This window comes from Clarias gariepinus, chromosome 12, assembly GCF_024256425.1.
Source record: "Clarias gariepinus isolate MV-2021 ecotype Netherlands chromosome 12, CGAR_prim_01v2, whole genome shotgun sequence".
In the NCBI taxonomy this organism is placed as follows: domain Eukaryota; kingdom Metazoa; phylum Chordata; class Actinopteri; order Siluriformes; family Clariidae; genus Clarias; species Clarias gariepinus.
The window spans coordinates 10,817,115-10,837,410 of record NC_071111.1 but is presented as its reverse complement, the minus strand read 5'-3'; the positions used below and the strand labels follow the sequence as shown (position 1 = coordinate 10,837,410).

General features: G+C 38.1%; 1 protein-coding gene across 1 annotated transcript in view; it reads right to left on the bottom strand.

Annotated features, from left to right (window-relative positions):
• Positions 1-20,296, bottom strand: part of stab2 (stabilin 2) — a 36,006-nt gene that overhangs the window by 14,979 nt on the left and 731 nt on the right. The window contains exons 2-45 of the mRNA XM_053508754.1: positions 19,271-19,398; positions 18,328-18,446; positions 15,667-15,752; positions 15,506-15,572; positions 15,319-15,414; positions 14,548-14,670; positions 14,245-14,441; positions 13,984-14,114; positions 13,733-13,866; positions 13,512-13,597; positions 12,375-12,518; positions 12,109-12,252; positions 11,859-11,921; positions 11,649-11,765; positions 11,406-11,459; positions 11,212-11,292; positions 10,568-10,720; positions 10,216-10,275; positions 9,404-9,499; positions 8,932-9,018; positions 8,718-8,829; positions 8,159-8,339; positions 7,871-7,964; positions 7,609-7,767; positions 7,054-7,149; positions 6,640-6,735; positions 6,454-6,501; positions 6,221-6,357; positions 5,705-5,813; positions 5,509-5,586; positions 5,337-5,426; positions 5,136-5,243; positions 4,476-4,607; positions 3,870-3,998; positions 3,524-3,592; positions 3,360-3,437; positions 2,985-3,180; positions 2,781-2,876; positions 2,648-2,693; positions 2,408-2,487; positions 2,190-2,315; positions 1,437-1,510; positions 1,113-1,184; positions 76-195 (exon numbers count right to left, since the gene is read on the bottom strand). Coding sequence (XP_053364729.1) covers positions 76-195; positions 1,113-1,184; positions 1,437-1,510; positions 2,190-2,315; positions 2,408-2,487; positions 2,648-2,693; positions 2,781-2,876; positions 2,985-3,180; positions 3,360-3,437; positions 3,524-3,592; positions 3,870-3,998; positions 4,476-4,607; positions 5,136-5,243; positions 5,337-5,426; positions 5,509-5,586; positions 5,705-5,813; positions 6,221-6,357; positions 6,454-6,501; positions 6,640-6,735; positions 7,054-7,149; positions 7,609-7,767; positions 7,871-7,964; positions 8,159-8,339; positions 8,718-8,829; positions 8,932-9,018; positions 9,404-9,499; positions 10,216-10,275; positions 10,568-10,720; positions 11,212-11,292; positions 11,406-11,459; positions 11,649-11,765; positions 11,859-11,921; positions 12,109-12,252; positions 12,375-12,518; positions 13,512-13,597; positions 13,733-13,866; positions 13,984-14,114; positions 14,245-14,441; positions 14,548-14,670; positions 15,319-15,414; positions 15,506-15,572; positions 15,667-15,752; positions 18,328-18,446; positions 19,271-19,398 — 4,692 coding nt within the window. The remainder of the gene's footprint in view (positions 1-75; positions 196-1,112; positions 1,185-1,436; positions 1,511-2,189; positions 2,316-2,407; positions 2,488-2,647; positions 2,694-2,780; positions 2,877-2,984; positions 3,181-3,359; positions 3,438-3,523; positions 3,593-3,869; positions 3,999-4,475; positions 4,608-5,135; positions 5,244-5,336; positions 5,427-5,508; positions 5,587-5,704; positions 5,814-6,220; positions 6,358-6,453; positions 6,502-6,639; positions 6,736-7,053; positions 7,150-7,608; positions 7,768-7,870; positions 7,965-8,158; positions 8,340-8,717; positions 8,830-8,931; positions 9,019-9,403; positions 9,500-10,215; positions 10,276-10,567; positions 10,721-11,211; positions 11,293-11,405; positions 11,460-11,648; positions 11,766-11,858; positions 11,922-12,108; positions 12,253-12,374; positions 12,519-13,511; positions 13,598-13,732; positions 13,867-13,983; positions 14,115-14,244; positions 14,442-14,547; positions 14,671-15,318; positions 15,415-15,505; positions 15,573-15,666; positions 15,753-18,327; positions 18,447-19,270; positions 19,399-20,296) is intronic.

The window sequence follows — 20,296 nt, the reverse complement described above, 5'->3', positions numbered from 1 at the left end:
ATAAAAGTGCATCAAATACTGTAGTATGAGAGATATTCGAATAGTATGTGAGATAATAGTTCTAAGTGTGCTAACCTCTATAAGTTTGCCTTTGCATTTAATCCCATCTCCAATGTAATCTTTTTCGCAAGAGCAGTTCCTCTCTCCCGGGCCGACCATTACGCACTTGGCATGGTAGTGGCATCCTCCATTTTTCTGCCAAGTATCAGATGAACACACTCAGTCACATTGGGTCAACCCACGAATAATAAATTATACTAATATTGGGGTTCATTCTTCCAACCACCTCCTTAGCCACAATGTAAATCCCATGTAATATGGGGGGCATTCAAGTCAAACCGGGATTTTTTTTTTTCATAAATTGAAGGTGTCTTGGAGCCCGCTGCAGGCATTCCTGTGAACATTCAGCGAGTGGTCCTTGAAAATTGTCAGATAATTTGTTGTGGAAGAGGAACATCTGTCTGTGGGAACTGTACACACAATCATATACAGTACTTTTCATTGTACAGTATATGATTGTGTGTACAGTTCCCACAGACAGATGTTCCTCTTACATACAGTAGGTGCTTTGACGTTTCCATCCACAAACATATCCTTACACTGCTTCACTATGTAACTAAATAAAAGGACATTTAATAAAACACTGTTTTTATTTATTTATCTATCCATTAAAGGGACCAGCGTTTCAGACGTTCATCATTAAATAGGAAGTCAAATCAGGGCTCCAGCGTACTGAGAAAACGTTTTATCTTGATGGCATCCAAGCGCTAGTGGAACACTTGGATAAGTGCATTAGTGTAGCAGTGGATTATATAGAGAAATAAAGTGAGTTTTTACTTTGTTCTGTTATTCTGCTGAATCAAAAGTCTTGTAATGCCCTTTATATAGTATGTTTAATACAGACAAAATATACATCACATACAGAATAATGCACTCGTTGTACATATCTTCTAAATAATAAGACAAAAATAAAGCTTGTCAAACATTGTAAACATTGTAACATATTGTGTTCATAAGAAAATAATTCACAATTATATAATTTATACAAAGACAAATTATTAATAACATTATCAAAGCAAAATCTATAATGGATTGAAGGGTGTGTTCTTTACCTTTTTACATAAATTGATAGGAGAACATGTCTTTCCATTTCTAGAGTGGCCTGGTAGACACACACATGCTGACTGAAAGCACAAAAAGCAATGGTTTAAAGAAATAAAACTAAAAAAACTTACATTTCTTATCAGAATGCATCTGTTTGACTGCAGATTAAGACTTGTTTCACTGTTTGACTTATGTTTTGGGATTGTTCTCTCACTGCAAGATATTTTAACCTCGAAAATCTAATACAATATACTGTAAGTACATTTTTTTTTCATATCCACACATTCACACTCAACTGTAAATCCTTGTGCGTGTTGACATTTGCATGTTACCTTGTTTGCTCCTGTGTGCACACACTCTGAATTATTCCCACAGCCTCCGTTGCCATCCAGACATGGATTGATTGCTGGAGAAATTGACATATAATCGATTTTTGCTCCAAAGAACATAACACAAATATACAGTAATGTCCAAAAATCTCGAGCCACCCCGCATTTTTTGATAGTAAATTAAATTTAATGAAATGGATTTTTTTGTTGGCCAAATGTAACAACCTCTGCAGCAGTCTCATTTCCCCTCTCGTCTGTTCCAACCAAGGCATTGGACTACGGTTCGGAAGATCCCAGGTTCAAACCCCACAACCACCAAGTTGCCACTGTTGGGCCCTTGAGCAAGGCCCTTAACCCTCAACTGCTCAGATGTGTAATGAGATAAAAAAAATTTAAAAAAGTAAGTTGCTCTGGATAAGAGCGTCTGCCAAATGCCTAAATGTAAATGTGATCCTTTGCAACATGCCTTAAGTTAGATGTTTTTGTATGCTTGAATGATTCAAAGGTCACTGTGTGGCTTAACAAACAACCAAAAAAAAACATTCCACTGAAACTGATCAGGTACACGGACTGGACTGAAAATGAGAATAAAAATCCTCCACAAAGCATGGAGAATTATTCCCCAACAATGCATTAAAAATACATGAAAGTCTTGCTCTTTGGAAGTAAAATATGAAGAAATGGTGGGGCCTTAAGACTTTTGCATGGTACTGCATATAAAAGAAACAGAAGCTAAACAGAAGCTAGCAGACTTACAAACACACACTTGTCCATCCCCTGCATAGCCGGGATTACACAGACATTGTCTGCGTCCTGGGAGGGTCCTCTTGCATATAGCATTGGCAGAGCAGCCTCCATTGTTCTTCGCACAAGCGTCCACCACTTGGGACATACAAACACAGGTCAAGCATGAAAGTGTGCTCTGAAATGTCAGACGTCTGTGAGCTCTTTGTGAACCTTGGAGCAGAATGTACCTTTGCAGTGTGTACCGTTTCCCTCATAACCGGCTGCACAACTACAGTAATACGAATTATCTGCTATTTTAAGCAGGCAACTGGAAAACACACAAACACACACACAGATTTGTTTTACTAAAAGCAGCAAATGTTTGTTGTGCCTGTGCCTCAGATAACTAAATCTTTTAGCCTGGATCGGCATGGCCACATGATTGGCTGATTACGTACAGTAACTGCATTTATTTTGTCCGCACTTACTTTGCACTTGAGTGGCACGTCCCTCCGCACATGTCTGATTTAATGGCTGAAACAGAATTATGAGCCAGATATTTACTTACCATGAAAAGAAAACGAATGAACGATTTATATGTGTGTGTGTGTGCGCGCTAACCTACGGAGCAGGAGACTCCTCTCCATCCCACATCACACTGACAGCTGCCGTCTCCCTCCAGGCCATCACTGCAGCGACCATTAACACAAGTGCAGTCTACAGAATGAGAACAGAGTTGCACGAATAGTCGAGAGAACAAATTCTCATGAAGTAAGAAGAGTGAAGAGGAAAAGAGATGTTAACAGCAGGAGGCTTAGTGGACACCTTGATCACAGTGCATGCCATATTTGCCACCTTGGCAGTTCTCGCAGGCTGTGCCGTTGAAGCCAGGGTTGCACTGACACACACCGGTGCCGTTTTTACCATCCATACATGCACCGTTCCCGAAACACGGCTGGCCTTCGGGTCCTGGACAAGTCTCACAGTCAGTGCCGTAAAATCCCTCACAGCACTTCCTTTTCTAAAGGGAGACAGAGGATGTCGAGAAAATGAATCTACATAAGAATCTACATCTGCATCATTACATGTACATGGACGTAGGTTGGGAAACTAGCTGCTGGACAAGAACTTTGATGAGGAACGGTCATGAATGAAGGCTATTGGAGTTGCTCTTTAAAAACAATAGAAAACTGTACATACAATGGTGCGTTTTTCACAGGGGGCGATACAGCCAACGAGCAGCCCACTTCTCCTCCTGAACACACATCTCCTTGGTGACTGTAAATAAAAACCCAAAATCTGAATTCTTTGGCGCGACATTTCATTGGAACAATAACACATTGACTATTTGACTGGCATTTTACCATCTTCTGTAGCTTTGTCCCAGCTGGACAGCGACTCCCTGATGGACGGAAGCAGTCCATACACTTTCCCTGCACGCAACATCATCAGCCACATACAATATCAGTTTCGTTTTATTTGCATAGTGCTTTCAACAACAGTGTCAGAAATCAGCTTTAGAAACCCAAAAGAGAGCTTATGTTCTACCATGCAGCTCTACAGTTGTTCAGTATGAGCAAATTGCAGAATAAACACCAGAAGAAGAATCCATATCTTAGGACAAATTCATGACTGAACAGATTGGAATAATGAGTAAGTATGAGATTAATGAGTAAGTAGAGAGAGGTTTAAGGATAAATGAGATCATACCCAAACAAGTCTCTTGGAAGCTGTGTCACAACGGTTTTTAGGCAACTTCAGCACAGCTGATAATCCGTGAATCACTCCTTTATCAGTCTCAATATCTGTAGCATTCATCTGTGCCTTGTTTACAAACCACTAGATACAAAATAAAAAAGATATAAATATGTGAGACAAAGAGAGAGAGAGAGAGAGAGAGAGAGCTTTCAAAAACAGTTATAGTAAATGAGTAATTTTGTAACTTTAATTCTAGCAAGATTTATTTTATAGAACTAAATTTATCTAAATAAAATATTTATCCATTAATGATCTATACTGCTTATTTGTCTAGGGCTGGAAAGGTCTGAAATCTATCAAAGGGAACACAAGGCTGGGTACGCCCTGGATGTGGTGCCAACCCATCACAATCCTGGAGGTGCGAGGCAACATTGGTAACCACTATGTCAGATTTTAAACCTCCTGTTTAAACAGTTCTTCACACCTTCCAATCCTAATTAACATGTCACACTGATGTGTTGGTTATTTGCTTGAAAAAAAATTATGTAACAAGTGTCAACCTCAATCTTAGACTTCATTAGTTTTTCATGTGGATTATAGAGAAAGAATGTGACCTACATTGCTGTCATTGCGAAATATTCCCAGCTGATAGGAGAACCCCAGCATGGTGTCTTTATACAGACCATCCTCAAAGTCAACCTGCTTCAGCGTCTCATCCAGGACAATGTGGTACTGTGTCAGATTCATAGCCTGAATACAGGAAATCGTAAGGTAAAAAAATAAACACACACCAGGTCATACATGCATACACATGAGTATCATGAGTGCAAAGGTTGGCATCCTTTGTTGGGTGAAAAAAATAAAAGCATATTATATCAGTAATGAATTAAGGCATGCGGCTTAGATTTGCACTATGTCCAATAAAGTGCAGTAGGTCAAATGTTTTTTTGTTTTTTTTTAAAAGAAGCATTTTTGGTGCTGCAGCTATTCTAAGGTACATCAGGACATTAAAAGATTTGGACACCATGTTATACAGTATACTTAACCAAGCTGTGTAATGTAAGCACTGTGGAAAATTAGTTTGTAGTGGAATCTTGTGTTTTACTTCCAAATTACTACTTTTGTCCTCTTGCTCCTGCTACCAACAGGATTGGTTGGTGCGATATGGGGCGTAAAGCATGCCATGGTAATATTTTTTAACAAGGACGTATAATACAACACTTTAAAGACATGCAAACTTTGTGTACAAAAGGTTAACAAAAATGTTTTGGCATATACCAGTGAGTCTTGTCCTGTACTCTTCAGGTGTTCTCTGATGGCGCTGTCTGTAGGTGCAAAAACTGTAAAGCCAGAGGCCTCCTCTATCACTGTACTCAGGTTGTATGTCTACAACACAGCAAAAAATGGGTACGAATTTCACTTTAACCAAAACTTTAAAACATCGTCCCAGACATATTTTTTCAAATATTTCAAACTTACTATCAGTGCGTTCTTAAAGAGAGAGAATTCTGGCCTCCTGTCCAGCACCCCGACTAGACCAGCACTCAGCTTGCGATCCGGGATGAGGACCTGACGAGGACAGACAACAGCACATTAGCAAACAGCGATCAGATTTTTAACATTTGCAAAGATCGAAAGGTAGGGCACTTGCTTTATCAATCAGATGAATGAGTCCATTGTTGGCCACTATGTCTCCTGATGTGATAGTCGCTCCAGCAACCATTGTGGTCTAAACAAAAAAGGAACAAATTAGTGGAAAGTCCCAATTTATTGTTTTGATTTTCTTCTTTTAACGAAGATTAGTTTGGGGCTATCATGAAATGTAGTGAATTTAAACAATCCTTTACCTCATTGGTCCAGGAAACAGAAAGTGTTCCTCGTAAACCTGAAACCAGTTGTGGAGAGGGCGAGATACGCAGGTCGGATAATCTATAAAGCCCAGGCACCACATGACCCCTGAAGACAAAATCAACATTTCAGTCATCATAAATTATTCATCACTCAGGGTCAATCAGGGGTCAGCAATGCAGAAACAGAACCATTCAATCAATATCATCAAATAATCATTTTTTTTATGACAAAGTAAAGCGTTTATGATCAGCCAGCGATTATTAACCCACTTTTACCAAACTATTTTGAATATGCCTGGATGATTATGATATGATAAACAATAAGATTATCAGGTAATATATATTAAGCTAGCTCTAAAGCTGAACTAATTAATTTATAATCCCTAAACTGTACAATCCATTATGCAAACTCAAAATCAAATGGAGGAAGATTTAATTATGGGTTTATGTTTCACCCAGGTGATCACAATTAAATGAAGTTTTATCCAGATTACACCGGGTTATATCTCTTACATGACCAGACTTTGAATGTTGCTGCTCGACAGCCAGAACTCCTGATCTTCTTTGCTCATGTCATTGATAGCTGGTAATGAGGGCACGAAAAGAGTAATGTTCTCCCTCTCAAACATCATCCGTCTGAGATCTGCAGTCTGCATTCAACAAATAAACAAATCCAGCTAAAAACAAATCTTTAAAGGTTTTTTAGCACATGACTATGGTTAAAACATGAAACGTGGAAGACTTACAGTGACCCATGTATTGAATCCACTCAGGTCAAGATTGCGACCCAGTTCCTGCAAAATCACAGTGATGTTATTGCATTATTAGTTATAACAGATAAATAAAACAAAGAAACGAAGCGAAGTCAGAACATAAATATCTTTTCAATCTTAAAATGTTTTATCGAATAAAGTCATGACTGCCTGTCGTACTTCTGCCAGAGATCCATAGCAAATTCTTCCATCTCCTTGGTATCCGGCTCCACACACACAATCAAATTGTCCAGGATATATCATCACACAACTGGCCTAGAGGAAAAACATAAATTAATAAATTATACACTCAATTATTCTCAGCTCTTTATCCTGTCAGTGAGACAATCCTAAGAACACTTGGCATACAGAGGGATTGTACTCTGAATGTGATGTAAGTCCATTCATTCATGCAAGGCCATAAGGCATAAACACACAGACATGGGCTCACCTATATACCCTTATAGGAGGCTGAAGGGAAACATAAAGATAGCACATGCAGACTTTGAGGGAACATGCAGAGCTTAAGGAAGAAACAAAACCTGAGCTAACCCGGGACCCTGGAGAGTGTGTCTGTGTGCATGCTCTGCTTACCAGTTGATGGCATCCTCCCATCTGGTTTACACACTGGTTTATAGGCTCACAGTCTGTCCCAGTGCCACGGAAATTTCGATTGCAAAGACAGTCATTCTGGGGGGAAAAAACATCACAGCTGACTGATTAGTTGGGTCACTTGATGAATGGATAAATCAAAGGATGAAAGGATGAAGTTGATGGTGAATCAATAAATGGATGGATGGATGGATCGATGGACTGGTGTAGTTGATTAAGTGAATCGATAATGGATGTATGGAAGGATGGATGGAGTTACTCTAATTGAGTTTATGGATAAAAATGAAGAAAGATGGATAGATAAAGTTTTGGGTAAATGGATAGATGTTTAGAGATGGATAGATTAAATTGATTAAGTGGATGCATAAATATGTAAGGATGGGTGGATGGGTAAAGTTGATTGGATGAATTGATTAAGTTAATGGTGGAATAGATAAATGGATGGAAGGACGGATAAATATACGAATAAATGGACAAATTGACCACAACAAATTGACCAAAAAATTAAGACAGGATAGTATAGAGAACATTTCCTACCTGGCCTGGTCCCAAATAAACACAGAAGGCGTTGGGATGACACCCCCCTCTGGATGGCTCCAAACAGTTATTAACAGGCTTACACTCATCTCCATCCTCTTTCCACCCACTCATACACTCACACTTGTGTCTGCCCTTTCCCAGCTGTACACATCTCGCCTGTGACAGATATTATGACAGGCATTGTCGATAATTAATGTGAAATTATGCAATTATTTACCATATTACAGCTGATTTAACTAAAACATATTTTAAGACCTACGTTCTCACGGCAGCCTCCATTTGGAGTCCATGTACATGGGTCTTCGTGCACACACTGGAATCCATCTCCCATGTAACCAGGCTTGCATACACACCTTTAACGAAGAATGTATTAAAATAAAACCAAAATATTAGGCTTGTACTAAAGTTCTGCATTAAAGTAACACTGAGTAAAATTAAACATATATTCGATGTAAATGTTTTTATCTACTGTACTGTATATCATTGCTGACGCCGGAATTAAGCTGGTATACTGTATATGTTTTCATCTTAAAGATCAGACACTCACTGTTGCTCGCCTCCTTGTTCCAGGATGCAGTTGGCGTGGATGTGACACTTTCGGTTCGGCAGACATGGACGTACGTGTTTATCACACAGATCACCAGTGATGCCTTCCTGACAGGACTGTGGCTTACATGCTCCGTTTGCTTCAGGACGATTGTCGCAAACACCACGTATACACTTACAGGCTGAAACATTTTAATAGAGCAAAATATGTAAAACTTGTATCTCTAGAGCAGGGGTTATCAATAACACTGAAAAAAAGAAACCTAACAAATTGTTAAGCAAACCTGTTAAGCTTATTGTGTTTTATTTTTTATTATATTTTTATATATTGTGACACCGCACACCCAAGTGTGCTGGAAGATACTGTACTGGAGCCTATAAAGCTGTAGCTCTTTATCTCTGGTTAACAAAACATGAACTGTCTTAGTTTTTGTAGCAGAAAAACAATTTTGTGAACCTTCATGGGGTTTTACCAATTAAAGCTGAAATATAGTAAAAATGTGGTATTATAGCGGCTTTTTCGTTCTTAATAAAGCAATAAGTTTCATGTAAAGTCATACTTTGGTTGCAAAAAGGTCCATATTTGTTGGGGTCAGCGCAGTACTGGCATCGCCACCCTTTAAAGTTGGGCTCACACTGGCACGTGCCGTTGCCATCTATACCATCCAAACACTGAAACAGGAGAAGAAAATCAAGAGCAATCTGTGAAATGATAACTCATCTGTGTATGCATTTGGGAGAGAGAAAGTGACAGAGAGAAAGAATGTCTCATACCTTGCCATGGGAGGAACATGGGGCACTGAATCCACCAGGGCAAGGAGAGCAGTCTGCTCCGTAAAAGCCTTTACAGCACTGAGGGGTCTAAAAGAAAGCCAAACAAATTCAAGTCAATTTTTTATAATGAATGTGTGAATAATTCACGTTATGGTTCACATTTTATCTACTGTATGGCCTTTTCCCATGGAGATTCACATGCGTTTCTTTCTCACATTAATAATTTTATTAGAAGTTTTACAAGCTTTTTCCACGTTGTATTGAAAGTGGTGTTATTTTCGCATGGCTGAGTACACATTTTCTGCTTGGTGCCACATGTTAACTTCAATGCACAAGCATTTCTAGGAAGGCAAGAATTTAATATAGTTCCGAAACTATATAAACAAATATGCATTTAATTAGCCATTTAAGAGCAGCTCATTTTAATAATGAGTGATGTGTGTGTAAAATGAACATTAGGCGTCACACTTACAATACGGGTCTCGTTGCAGAACAGACTGCAGCCTAGAACAGGAACGTCCATGCCGAAGGTTCTCTTCAGATACAAGCAGCCTGTGGAAGTTGTGTTCTTCACAGAGTGGCCAAAAGACATAGAGGTTTTTTTTTAATATGACTTTAAATTTAACTGCAAAACCATATAAAGCATATTAAGCCATTCATTCTAAAATGATTGTTCATTGTATACTTTTAAAAACTACACATTATGTATTATGTTGCATTAAATACAAATAAAAATCCATCCATCCATCCATCTTTACCTACAGTATTTACTTGACATTTTATTTACTGACAAATGACCAGCATACAAAGGTTGTCAACCTTTCGATCAGTTGACGGAATGGGTTTGCGGGAAATGTTAACCAAAAATCATTTATAGCATACTTTTATGCATATAAACCCGATGCTGTAATAGGATCATATAAAGTGGTGTAAGTTTTTAGGATATTTACAGATATTTGAATATTATGCTAAAATACTGTTGGAAAGCACAGATTAGTAATGTTCTACACATTGTTTGATGTACATAAGCCATAAAACTGTGTAAAAGGTGGCTTTAGACTTATAAAAGGATCACCAGCCTGAAGAACGTTGAGCACTGCTGGTTTAAAATAAGTTTCTATCTATAATCTAGTCTATAAAACATGGTTTGATTTGGGTTATTATCGGTTACACCATATTTCCAAGTAAATACCAAGATCACAAGGACTACTGGCATATATGAAGAAAGCTGTGTAATGGAAAAGATTTTAAGTAACAGGAAGTGAAAACTGCGTATGAACTTACCAGTGACACGCCAGTTGGGCAGGTAGCCTGGGAGACTGACCTACAGCTGACACATGGACTCTGAGGACAAGAAAGCAAGCGTGATCTCCATAAGTGCTTCTCCAGCTCAGCTAAGCTGGCTAGGAGGATTGCTCAATCTTTTTTATAGTACACATCCAATTAAAGTAAAAATGACAGAAAACAGCAAGTGTAGTGGTTTTCAGTTTAAAAAAAACCTACATTGTCTTTATCATCCATTAAAACATAATGGTGTAATGTATTGATTAATCCTGATTACTTTATTGTTCAGCTATTCATAGATATTGGTAGATTGATACCGACAGATACTAATAGACGACTGTCTGATCCTTACCTTATACACGTTACTTTCTGTGAGATCACATCGATGAGGAAGAATGGGCTCTATGGATGGTGGGATTAAAACATCCACCAGTGAATACAGACATCCGTTCTTTGCCTCAACATCTGCCTCAGCCACCGCTACCCCATTGATCAGGATCTGACCCTGTTTATGGGCAGAAACCATGTGACAAACTGCTCAATATAACGTATTCATAAGAGGCAGAAATGACTACAAGGAATAAATCGCATAGAACAATTTTTTTTTAGAAGAACTTTTTTATTATTTATTATTATTATTTTTTTAATGTGTCAAAATTATTGGCACCCCAACAAATGTATTATGGTGTATTTTTTCTAAGAAAAAAAAATCGTATTGGTTCCCAAAAGCCCATTGTTTCCTTTTGTAAAATGTTTTTGTCATGCAGACAAAGCTCTACCTGAGCGCAAAAACACATGTGTCATCTGAACTTAATCAAGCAATGTCTGCCTTTTTTGCTCAGAGAGCCAAACATCCTTGGATTGACTTTTTACTAATTATGACTGATTCTTACTTCAACAGGAAACTGTCAGCATTTCTTCCTTACATAGCAATTAGGCAGAATCCTTGATTTTATTTTTTATATTTTAAATATCGAGCTGATCTTGAGTACTCACTGCAGCGGTCACATTAATCTTCAGGACTTGATTAGCCATGGATACAGTTTGGGGGATGGATACGATGTAGCTGGCTTTCAGCTGGCATGATTATGAGAAAAGAACAGAAACAATTAAGAAATTTCAGAGTGACCTGTTTGATGTTCAAAACACAGCATCATACTTTCTGGAGAGCAACACACACACACACACACCTGAGCCAAGGCTACGACGTGGTTTCTCAGGAATTCCAATAGTTTTGGTCTACCCTGGAGATATAAGATGAAGAAAGTGAATTGAACAGTTATTAAAATAAAATGTAAACTGCATCAAATAGTTAAATAATTATTAACTCTTAGAAATAAATAGTTTTACTTTTGTGCAGCATATTACTGTGTCATAATGTAATGTAATGTAATGTAATGTAATGTAATGTAAGAGGTAAAGTAAAGGCCTACCTCCTCAGATTGAAGAAATCTTAGCTGGTCTTCCTTCATTAAATTAAATGCTGCATTTGTGGGAGCAAAGAGTGTGTATGGACCGTCCTTATCCAAAACATTCACCATGCTGGTTTTCTGTAACGGTGGAACGTAGTGAGAGATTTGTGGTTTTCCAAACATGTTCTGATGTGATTAAGGGATGACTTTATGACAAGTATTCTTTGTTACCTCGATTAAAGACTTAAATATGGAGAACTTGCCGTTGTCCGACAGAATTTTCATCAGGTTTTCCTGGGTTAACCAAAACAAGTTATTAATTAGAGCGTAAAAATTAGGTATGAATAGTACAACAGGCTGATACAGAATGATCATTTACAGAGAATGGTGACATGTGGCCAGATGCATTTTCATTATTTTGTTCTCAAACTTCATTATAGATCAAATCAGACACTATAAGTTTATGGACTTATGAACATACCTGACTGTCGCTTATCACAGTAGAAGGCACTGTGTCCAGAATTTTATCAATTAGGTGAATCATCCCGTTTGAAGAGATAATATCGGACTCCAACAGCGCTGCTTTTTTACGGCTGCCGTGGATTCGGACCTTCACCTGCCCTGACTAGTACAGAAGGGAGGAATAGGAGATGGATGGAGGGCATGAATTAGAACCGACAACAGTTTTCTCTCTCTCTCTCTCTCACACACACACACACACACACACAAAGACAAACGTTTCTCTACCTCAGTTACTGACTCAGCAGATTTTCCAGTCAGAGTGTAATAGAGTATTCCGTTCTTCAGTGTATCAGAGTTCACTTCCCCAGGGACCATGTGCATCTTTACCAGATAGCGAGCCTTCGCCTGATCTGCCAGAAGAGTTTTCACCTTAAAGAGGACAGTAGAAGCATTGATGTCCAGATAAATGTGAAGGTTTAGATACACATATGATTGAATGAAAATGAAAAAGAAATGTATAAAGGTAAATTATATTAAATGTATTAATTAAAAACAAAATTATTTTTTTTAATCATGTACTGTACACTTTTGCTTTATTTTCGATACTATGGTTTAAAAAAAAAAAAAATTACAGTATACCAGTTTTAAAATCTTCCTCTGAGCAACTCTTGCCTTGTTTTAGTTGTAATATTGTCTCTGTTCTACCTGACATGGAACCAGAACATTTCTCTCAATAATAGTCTTTTTATGATTGTTCTTTTAGTAAGTGCTTTATCCTGTTTAGAGTTGAGGTGAATCTGGAGCGGATCCTGGGAACACTGGGTGTGAGGTGGAAATAGACACTTGTTTATCGCCAGGGTTCCATGCACACACACTTACACACTGACACACACTAAATTTAAGTAGCTCATCCAATTATTGTTGTTTTTTTAGGGATTGCAGAAAAAATACAACCTGGAGGAAAACCACATGAGCACATAACTTCACAATCTTCTTCCCATAAACAAAAAAAGATTTCCACGATATTAAATATATATGATAAATTTCAGAAAGGTAAATTTGATTTTTAGACACCATGAGGGGCAGCACGGTGGTTTAGTGCTTAGCACTATCGCCTTGCACCTCCAGGGTGTGTGAATGGAGTTTGCATGTTCTCCCCGTGCTTGGTGGGTTTCCTCCCGCAGTCCAAAGACCTGCAGATTGGTGTTCCCAAATTACCCGGAGTGAGTGTATGTGTGTGTGTCTTGTGATAGATTGGAACCCTGTCCAGGGTGTACCCCGCCTTGTGCCCTAAGTCTCCAGGGATAGTGCTCCAGGGCCCCCACGACCCTGAATACAGGATAAAGCGGTATAGACGATGAGTGAGTGAGGCACCATGAGGATAGCACACTTTTTCAGATGTGTGTGTGTGTGTGAACTTACAGGTTGATCTGATTTGAAAGCCCTGTTCTTTGGTACAAATACAGTGAACGGTCCAAGTGAGGTCAGAGGCCAGGACATGACACCCTCTGAAACCAGAACATGTTTGTGAAACTCTGCCTTAAAACATCTGCTCAACATTCTATAACACAACTCTAAAATGACTACAGATTGCATCTTGATCAAAATGTGTTCTGACATCTGATAGCTGTCTGGTCACTCACCAAACAGGCTGATGGCACTAGAGAGCTGACCGTATGACCGGCTCGTTGGGTCTGAGTTTAGTTCTTGTAGACGCCTGATTATGTTCCCAAAACAGACTTTTCCATTGCCAAGGAAACCCTCCTGACAGTTACACCTGTATGTAAAAAATATGTCCAAAAATTTAATGTACGGTAGATGTTTGTGTAACTTGGGTTTATAATAGAAAAGAAAAAAACTTGTACAGGCATGCACATGCTTTATGCAAACATACTCCACTGTTCCCGGTGCCACTGTAGTGCAGTAGGCATCCTTATGGCAGGAATCTGGTCTACACGCATCTTTCACACTGCAGCCTATTCCCATGACGAAATTCTCAAACCCTTCTAGACATTCACAGTGAGCCTTGATACACATAACACATAAAACACACACACACATAATGATGTGAATGTGCTTATATACCGTATGTTCAGGCAGCTAACACAATGAAGTAATGCAACACAACTTAAATAAACAATAAACCAAAAATTACCTTCGCAGGTCCATCGTACACACATCGTGAGGAGTTGCTTTGGCAGCCACCGTAGCCTGTTTGGCAGAGATCAATGGGCAGACACACCAACCCGTCTCCATGATAGCCTTCTGAACACGTGCATGTGTGTTGGTTCGGCCCAGTGTGCACACACACCGCATGCTCATGACACACGCGCTTCTGACATGGATTAATGGCTGTAAATAATAGCAGAAGTAACCAGATGAGGAATACATCTCCATACATCTAATACACAGTACATTCCATATAATGAACAGCTCCTGAGTGATCCATCACACTTACAGTTACACTGAACTCCATCACCGAAGTAACCAGGTTGGCATTTGCACACCAGTTTTCCAGAAGCTGCATCTTCAAAACAACGTGCATCAGGACCACATTTCAGAGCAGCACAACCTGGGAGCTCTGTAAGAACACACACAGATAGACACACGTTCGCCATGTTTGGGAGAACTGGACTACATTTGATTGGCTTTTTTTTTTTCATGATAATTGGTGAAGGTCATTTTAAAGGGGGTTGAAATATTAAACATTTGTAGTATGAACCCAAATGTAACTGCATTTACATGGACCCTTATATTCTACAAATAATCCAGCCCAACTGGGGTAGCCGTGGTCTCTCAGGTAGTTGAGACTATGAGCTGCTGATAAGAGAGATAGGGGTTCACCCATTTAAACACTTTAATAAATATGTGTTTTTTCTGTGCATGTTTTCACTGTGTGGGAGTTACATTATGCGATGTGACACGTTTGTGACAATCTCTAACATTTTCTCATAGATGGTGGAAACAAACTGTCATAACATAACTTTCTTTTGGTCAAATTAGGACCCTACATACTGGCTTGTGAATGAAAAGACTTAACTACTAGGCTGTATTAGTTATAATTACATCATGCATTTTTGTCATATAAGCATAGATGTTATGCATTTTACAGTATAGTGCATGATTTGAAGAGTTTTTAATATGGACTGTTCTGTTTCCCATTGAACTGCTTATGTTGCGCAGATCTGGCAACCTTCTATAAAAAGCATCTCTGCCAAGAAAAACATACCCTGGTCACAGTCTGGCCCGGTGTATCCTGAAAAACAGGTGCACTGTCCATTCCCTCTCAGTCCTCTGTTACACACTCCATGCTTACAAGTGCACACTAAACAACACACACATGCACGTAGTAGTTAAGCTTCAAGAACAGCTTCCATGACTGAAATATTATAAAATAACAGAGAGCTTTAGGTTACCGTTGCTGCATGTAGGTCCGTACCGGTTCTCTTCACATTCCTCACATGCAGTTCCCACAAATCCTGGCTGCAGAAAATGAAATTTATGTATGCTACAGGTCAGCTAGCTGCACTCAGTCTGTGTGTGGTGGGTGTGTATGAGAGAGACATACTGTACTTACTTCACACGTGCAATTCCCGGAGCCTGCGATGCCATCAGAGCAGATCCCGTTGTTATTGCATGGAGTAGCCGCTGATCCTGGACACTCTAGAATGGAATACATGTTTAGACATACTGTAGATTATAAATTCTTCTTAAATGTTCTACTGTATACTGTTATATATAACCAGCACTATTATTTTTTTACAGTTTGGAGCAAATAATCTGATTCTCACCAGAGACCTAAAGACACAAGGTTATTGTCAGCACAAAGATTTGTGTGCCTGTGTGTGTGTGTGTGTGTGTGTGTGCATGTCAGGCAGATTCCCCTTTACTGACCTCTTTTCCTACACTTCCCACTATTCTTTCTCTCAACAGTTATCTCTCCTCACCACTGTGTTTAGGTTTAAACCAGGCCTTCCTGTCTCTCTCTCTCTCTCTCTCTCTCTCTCTCTCTCTCTTTCACATGTAATGTCCACAAACCAATTTAGATGCTATCACTTTCATTCTAGCAGTTATTTAAAATCAACCCAAAAATACAGCTTGTCATGTTACTAGAATTTAGTTCCTGATAAACAGTAATATTAATAATCAAATCTCATGTGGTGTTGAGCTACACTCTCACTCATCTTCTATACCGCTTTATCCTGTATTCAGGGTCGCAGGGACCTGGAGCTTATCCCAGGGGGCTTAGGGCATGAGGCAGGGTACACCCTGGACAGGGTGCCAATCCATCACAGGGCACACACACACACTCATTCACACACTAAAGTCAATTTGGGAACGCCAATTAGCCTAACCCGCATATCTTTGGAGTGTGGGAGGAAACCAGAATTGAGCCCAGACCCTGGAGGTGGAAGGCGACAGTGCTAACCACTACACCACCGTGCCACTGTTGAGCGACACTCTATATAAAATGTGCTTATTAAAGCAAGAGGACTTATTTTTAAAAAATCCTAAAACTAAGACTCCTGAATCAAGGAATCTTTAATAAAAAAAAATAACCTGAATAAAATTATTTCTGAATTACAGAATCCTGTTTAAGAATAATACAATTTAAGAAAAATGGATGAATAAATAAACAAATTAATTAATTAATATATCTTAATTTAAAGACTCTTTTGAAGGAAAGAATGCTGAAGAAAAATCCTGAAGTACAGAAACTCAGATCACATAATCATAAAATCAAATAATTCTAAATAAAGAATACAAAATTTAAAATAAAATCTTGAATTAAAAAAATTATTAAAATAACCTTTAATTAAATACAGTAATAAAGAATGCTGAATCATGGAGGCCTGAATCAAGGAATTCTAAATGAAATGAGGCTGATAAAAAAAAAAACTAATTAGATAAACTTTAATCACATAAACTAAAAAATGATCCTGAATTAAAAAAAATTAAGGAATCTTAAATCACATGATATTGAATTAAAGAATGCTGAGTCATGGAGGCTTGAATCAAAGAATCCTGAATAAAAAAATAATTAAAGAATGCCAAATCAAAGAATTCTAAATTTAAAAATCCTGAATTTATAAAAACCTGAATCCCAAAAGCCAAATCAAACAATCTTGCATCAAAAAATCAAAAATTACATAATTCTTAAATACTCAGGATCAAAGAAACCTAAGTTAAAAGATTCTGAATCAAAGACTCTCGGAAGTATTACAGATGAGATTTACCTTATCTTATTTTATCTCATCTTATCCTATCTTATCTTATTCTATCTTATCCTATCTTATCTTATCTTATTTTATCTACAGTTTGTGACCTTTTCAACATCATTTGTCCATTTCTTGTTTGTTTTTTTGTTTTTTAACCAATTTTTATGTCATACACCTTTATTTTTCCACATATTCTCTCATAATCGCACATGATTATTTCTGTGAGGGATAGAGAGACTCCCACAATGAATTTGATATATTTCCTGGAAGGCTGCTCTAATGCTCAGGACACATGACTGATAAAACATTTGACTCAGCATGACTTATAAGAAGCTGATACGAGAGAAAAAGCAGCATGAAAAAACCCGCAGTGGTCTTACCATACAGACAGGAAGTGTTAAGAATGAGAGTATTATACTGGGATTTGTCAGCACATTTTTTCATCAGTGAAGACCCTGCATCTGAGCGCTTGCTGGAACAGGAAGTGTGTGATTTTTCCGGCAAGTTTTCTGCTTTCAGAGACCCTTACAAAGCATGTGACTATGCATGTGCTGCATTGTAAAGCACCAGAGGTAGATTTACATCAGAAACATTACCACCATTTCCTACTCTGAGTTCACTTGGCAGTTTACTTTCCCTCTCTCTCTCCAAAATATTAAATATAACAACTTTTGTCTACATTCAACAAAATATCTTCTTTCCTCTAACCCAAAGGGAATCGGCTCTTCCTTTTTTGTCCCATGTTACATGTTAGCTATCCTTCACTTCCTGTCAAAATATTTCCTCAGTGTCCACCGCTATCCAAAACAGAGTAAAACAGGAAATGCCATCCAATCAGCACAGAAAACAAGATGGGAAAAAAAAAATATATATATATATATTCCAAACACATCCCTAAAATATAAATTGTTGTAAGTTCAATTAGGTGATTTTAGTTTACAAATAAAAATGAAGATGAATTAAAAATCATGTAAATGATTCATTAGTATAATGAATATGTAAAGGTATAAAAAATCTACCAAGACAGTCGTAGCCCCAGTATCCTGAGCAGCAGTGTTCTTCCACCACGTCTTTAAAGCATTCATGTGAGCAGCCACGCAGGGAGATGGAAAATGAGGGTGAGGTTCTTATCTGATACCTTGAAATTTAAAAGAAAAAGAAGAGCCTTAAAATCTTAAAAGCCTTCCAATTGATTTTAAGAAGTACCATTTTAACTACTAGTATAAAATACTGTGGAGAAAATGAAATATGTTAAAACAATGGTTTTACACTATTGTCACGCTTACTCTACTTGTCAAGGAATATCACTGATATGACTATTTATGCATCTAGTTCATGTGTTTGAACTCCAAACTTTGCACATTCTAAGATTTCATGGCCAGATGTAGTAGCCAATTCATGTGTGAAAATAATTCCTCATTGAGTCCCCATTGATGTGATAACCTGGTCATTCAGTACATTCAGGTCATCATTTTTTCTGCCACATAGTGTTGCTGAGGCGAGACCTGAAGCAACCCCAGATCATAAAACCTCCTCCAGTGCCACTATGCATGATGGCTGCATCGCTTCATGCACTTCACCTCTCACCCTCATGCACACATCGCTCTGGAATAGGATCTGAACTTATCAGACCACCTCACCATCGCTCCAAAGTGCAATATTTACACTGGTTATTACTGTTTATGTCTCCATTTATGACCACATTTCTTCCATAATGTTGACAGTCCTTCCAGGTTTTGATAATGTGTTGAAAGGTTCTTCAAGTTCAGTTCCAGTAATATCCTTAGTTGTTTTCTTTGCCTGCAGTCCAACAACATTTTGACCTTTCTAAACTGGGAATTTTATTCATTTTTTCTTTGCTCAGGCAGTGTACATGAACATATGCACAAAAACACAACAGAATCAAATATTTTTAAATCAATTGAGCTTAATAATTCTACTTTAGACACTTCAAACCCTCACCTGCAGTCCTGCCGCCCTCTGCCAGATGTCATCTTACTATAACCTGCTGGACATGTCGTGATATCACTTGTAGAGCACAAATGGCACTCTGACTTTGTCATCACCTGTGTGCTCCTGTCACAGCGGTTCTAAAGAACATAAGCATAGAGAGAATAGATCATAAACATCATGTACCAAATTAAGTGCCTTCTCTCATTAAGAGCAGCTGTTAAAAAAATAAAGACATTTTTCCAATTTGTTCTATTGCTGGTGGACATATTTACAAAGATAATGTACGGTCCTGAAAAAGCACAAATAGAGCAATTACACTAAAAGCTCTCTTTTGGTTAAGTGAACAGCGAGTGATTTATTTAAACACAGCTAATAGAAATTAATCGCAGCATGATAATGGAGGTGTTTGACACATATTGGAATCACAGGTCTCGTGAGACCCGGACTTTACCATTTACCATCCCCTGAAAACAGGTCCTTATATGAGACTCGTACAGAGATATACAGTCCATACAATATCGTTGGGAGAAACTGTTGTTCTCTTGTTCTCATATGAAGATAAAGAGGTCTCAACATTATGACCATCAAACTGAACAGTATCAAAAAATAGAAATAAATTAGCAGATCCCCTATTCAATAAAGATTGGGTCAGCACTATTTTAAAATATAGCCTAAAACCATCTAATTATTTTTTATAACCGTTATACAGTACATTTGCTATGATACTTCGATGTGTTTGCTTACACATACAGTATGTGTCAGTGTCACCCCAGGATGCTTACTGTTCATTCTGATTAATGAGTTTGGATAAGCAGCCAGACGCAGAAACAAGTTATTCCAGGTGTACAGGAATACATTCTAATGTATTTAGTGGAGACGGAGGAGATGTTTTTGTGCCGGATCAGTTACAAATTTATTCAAGATGCTTGCAAAAGTGGACCATAGTTGAATCAAGGTTTTTTGGCTATTGATGAAGCGGGCCTACAGTAAAACCTAAAGCATAATTGAGAACAGCACAGTTATTGCTTCACCACG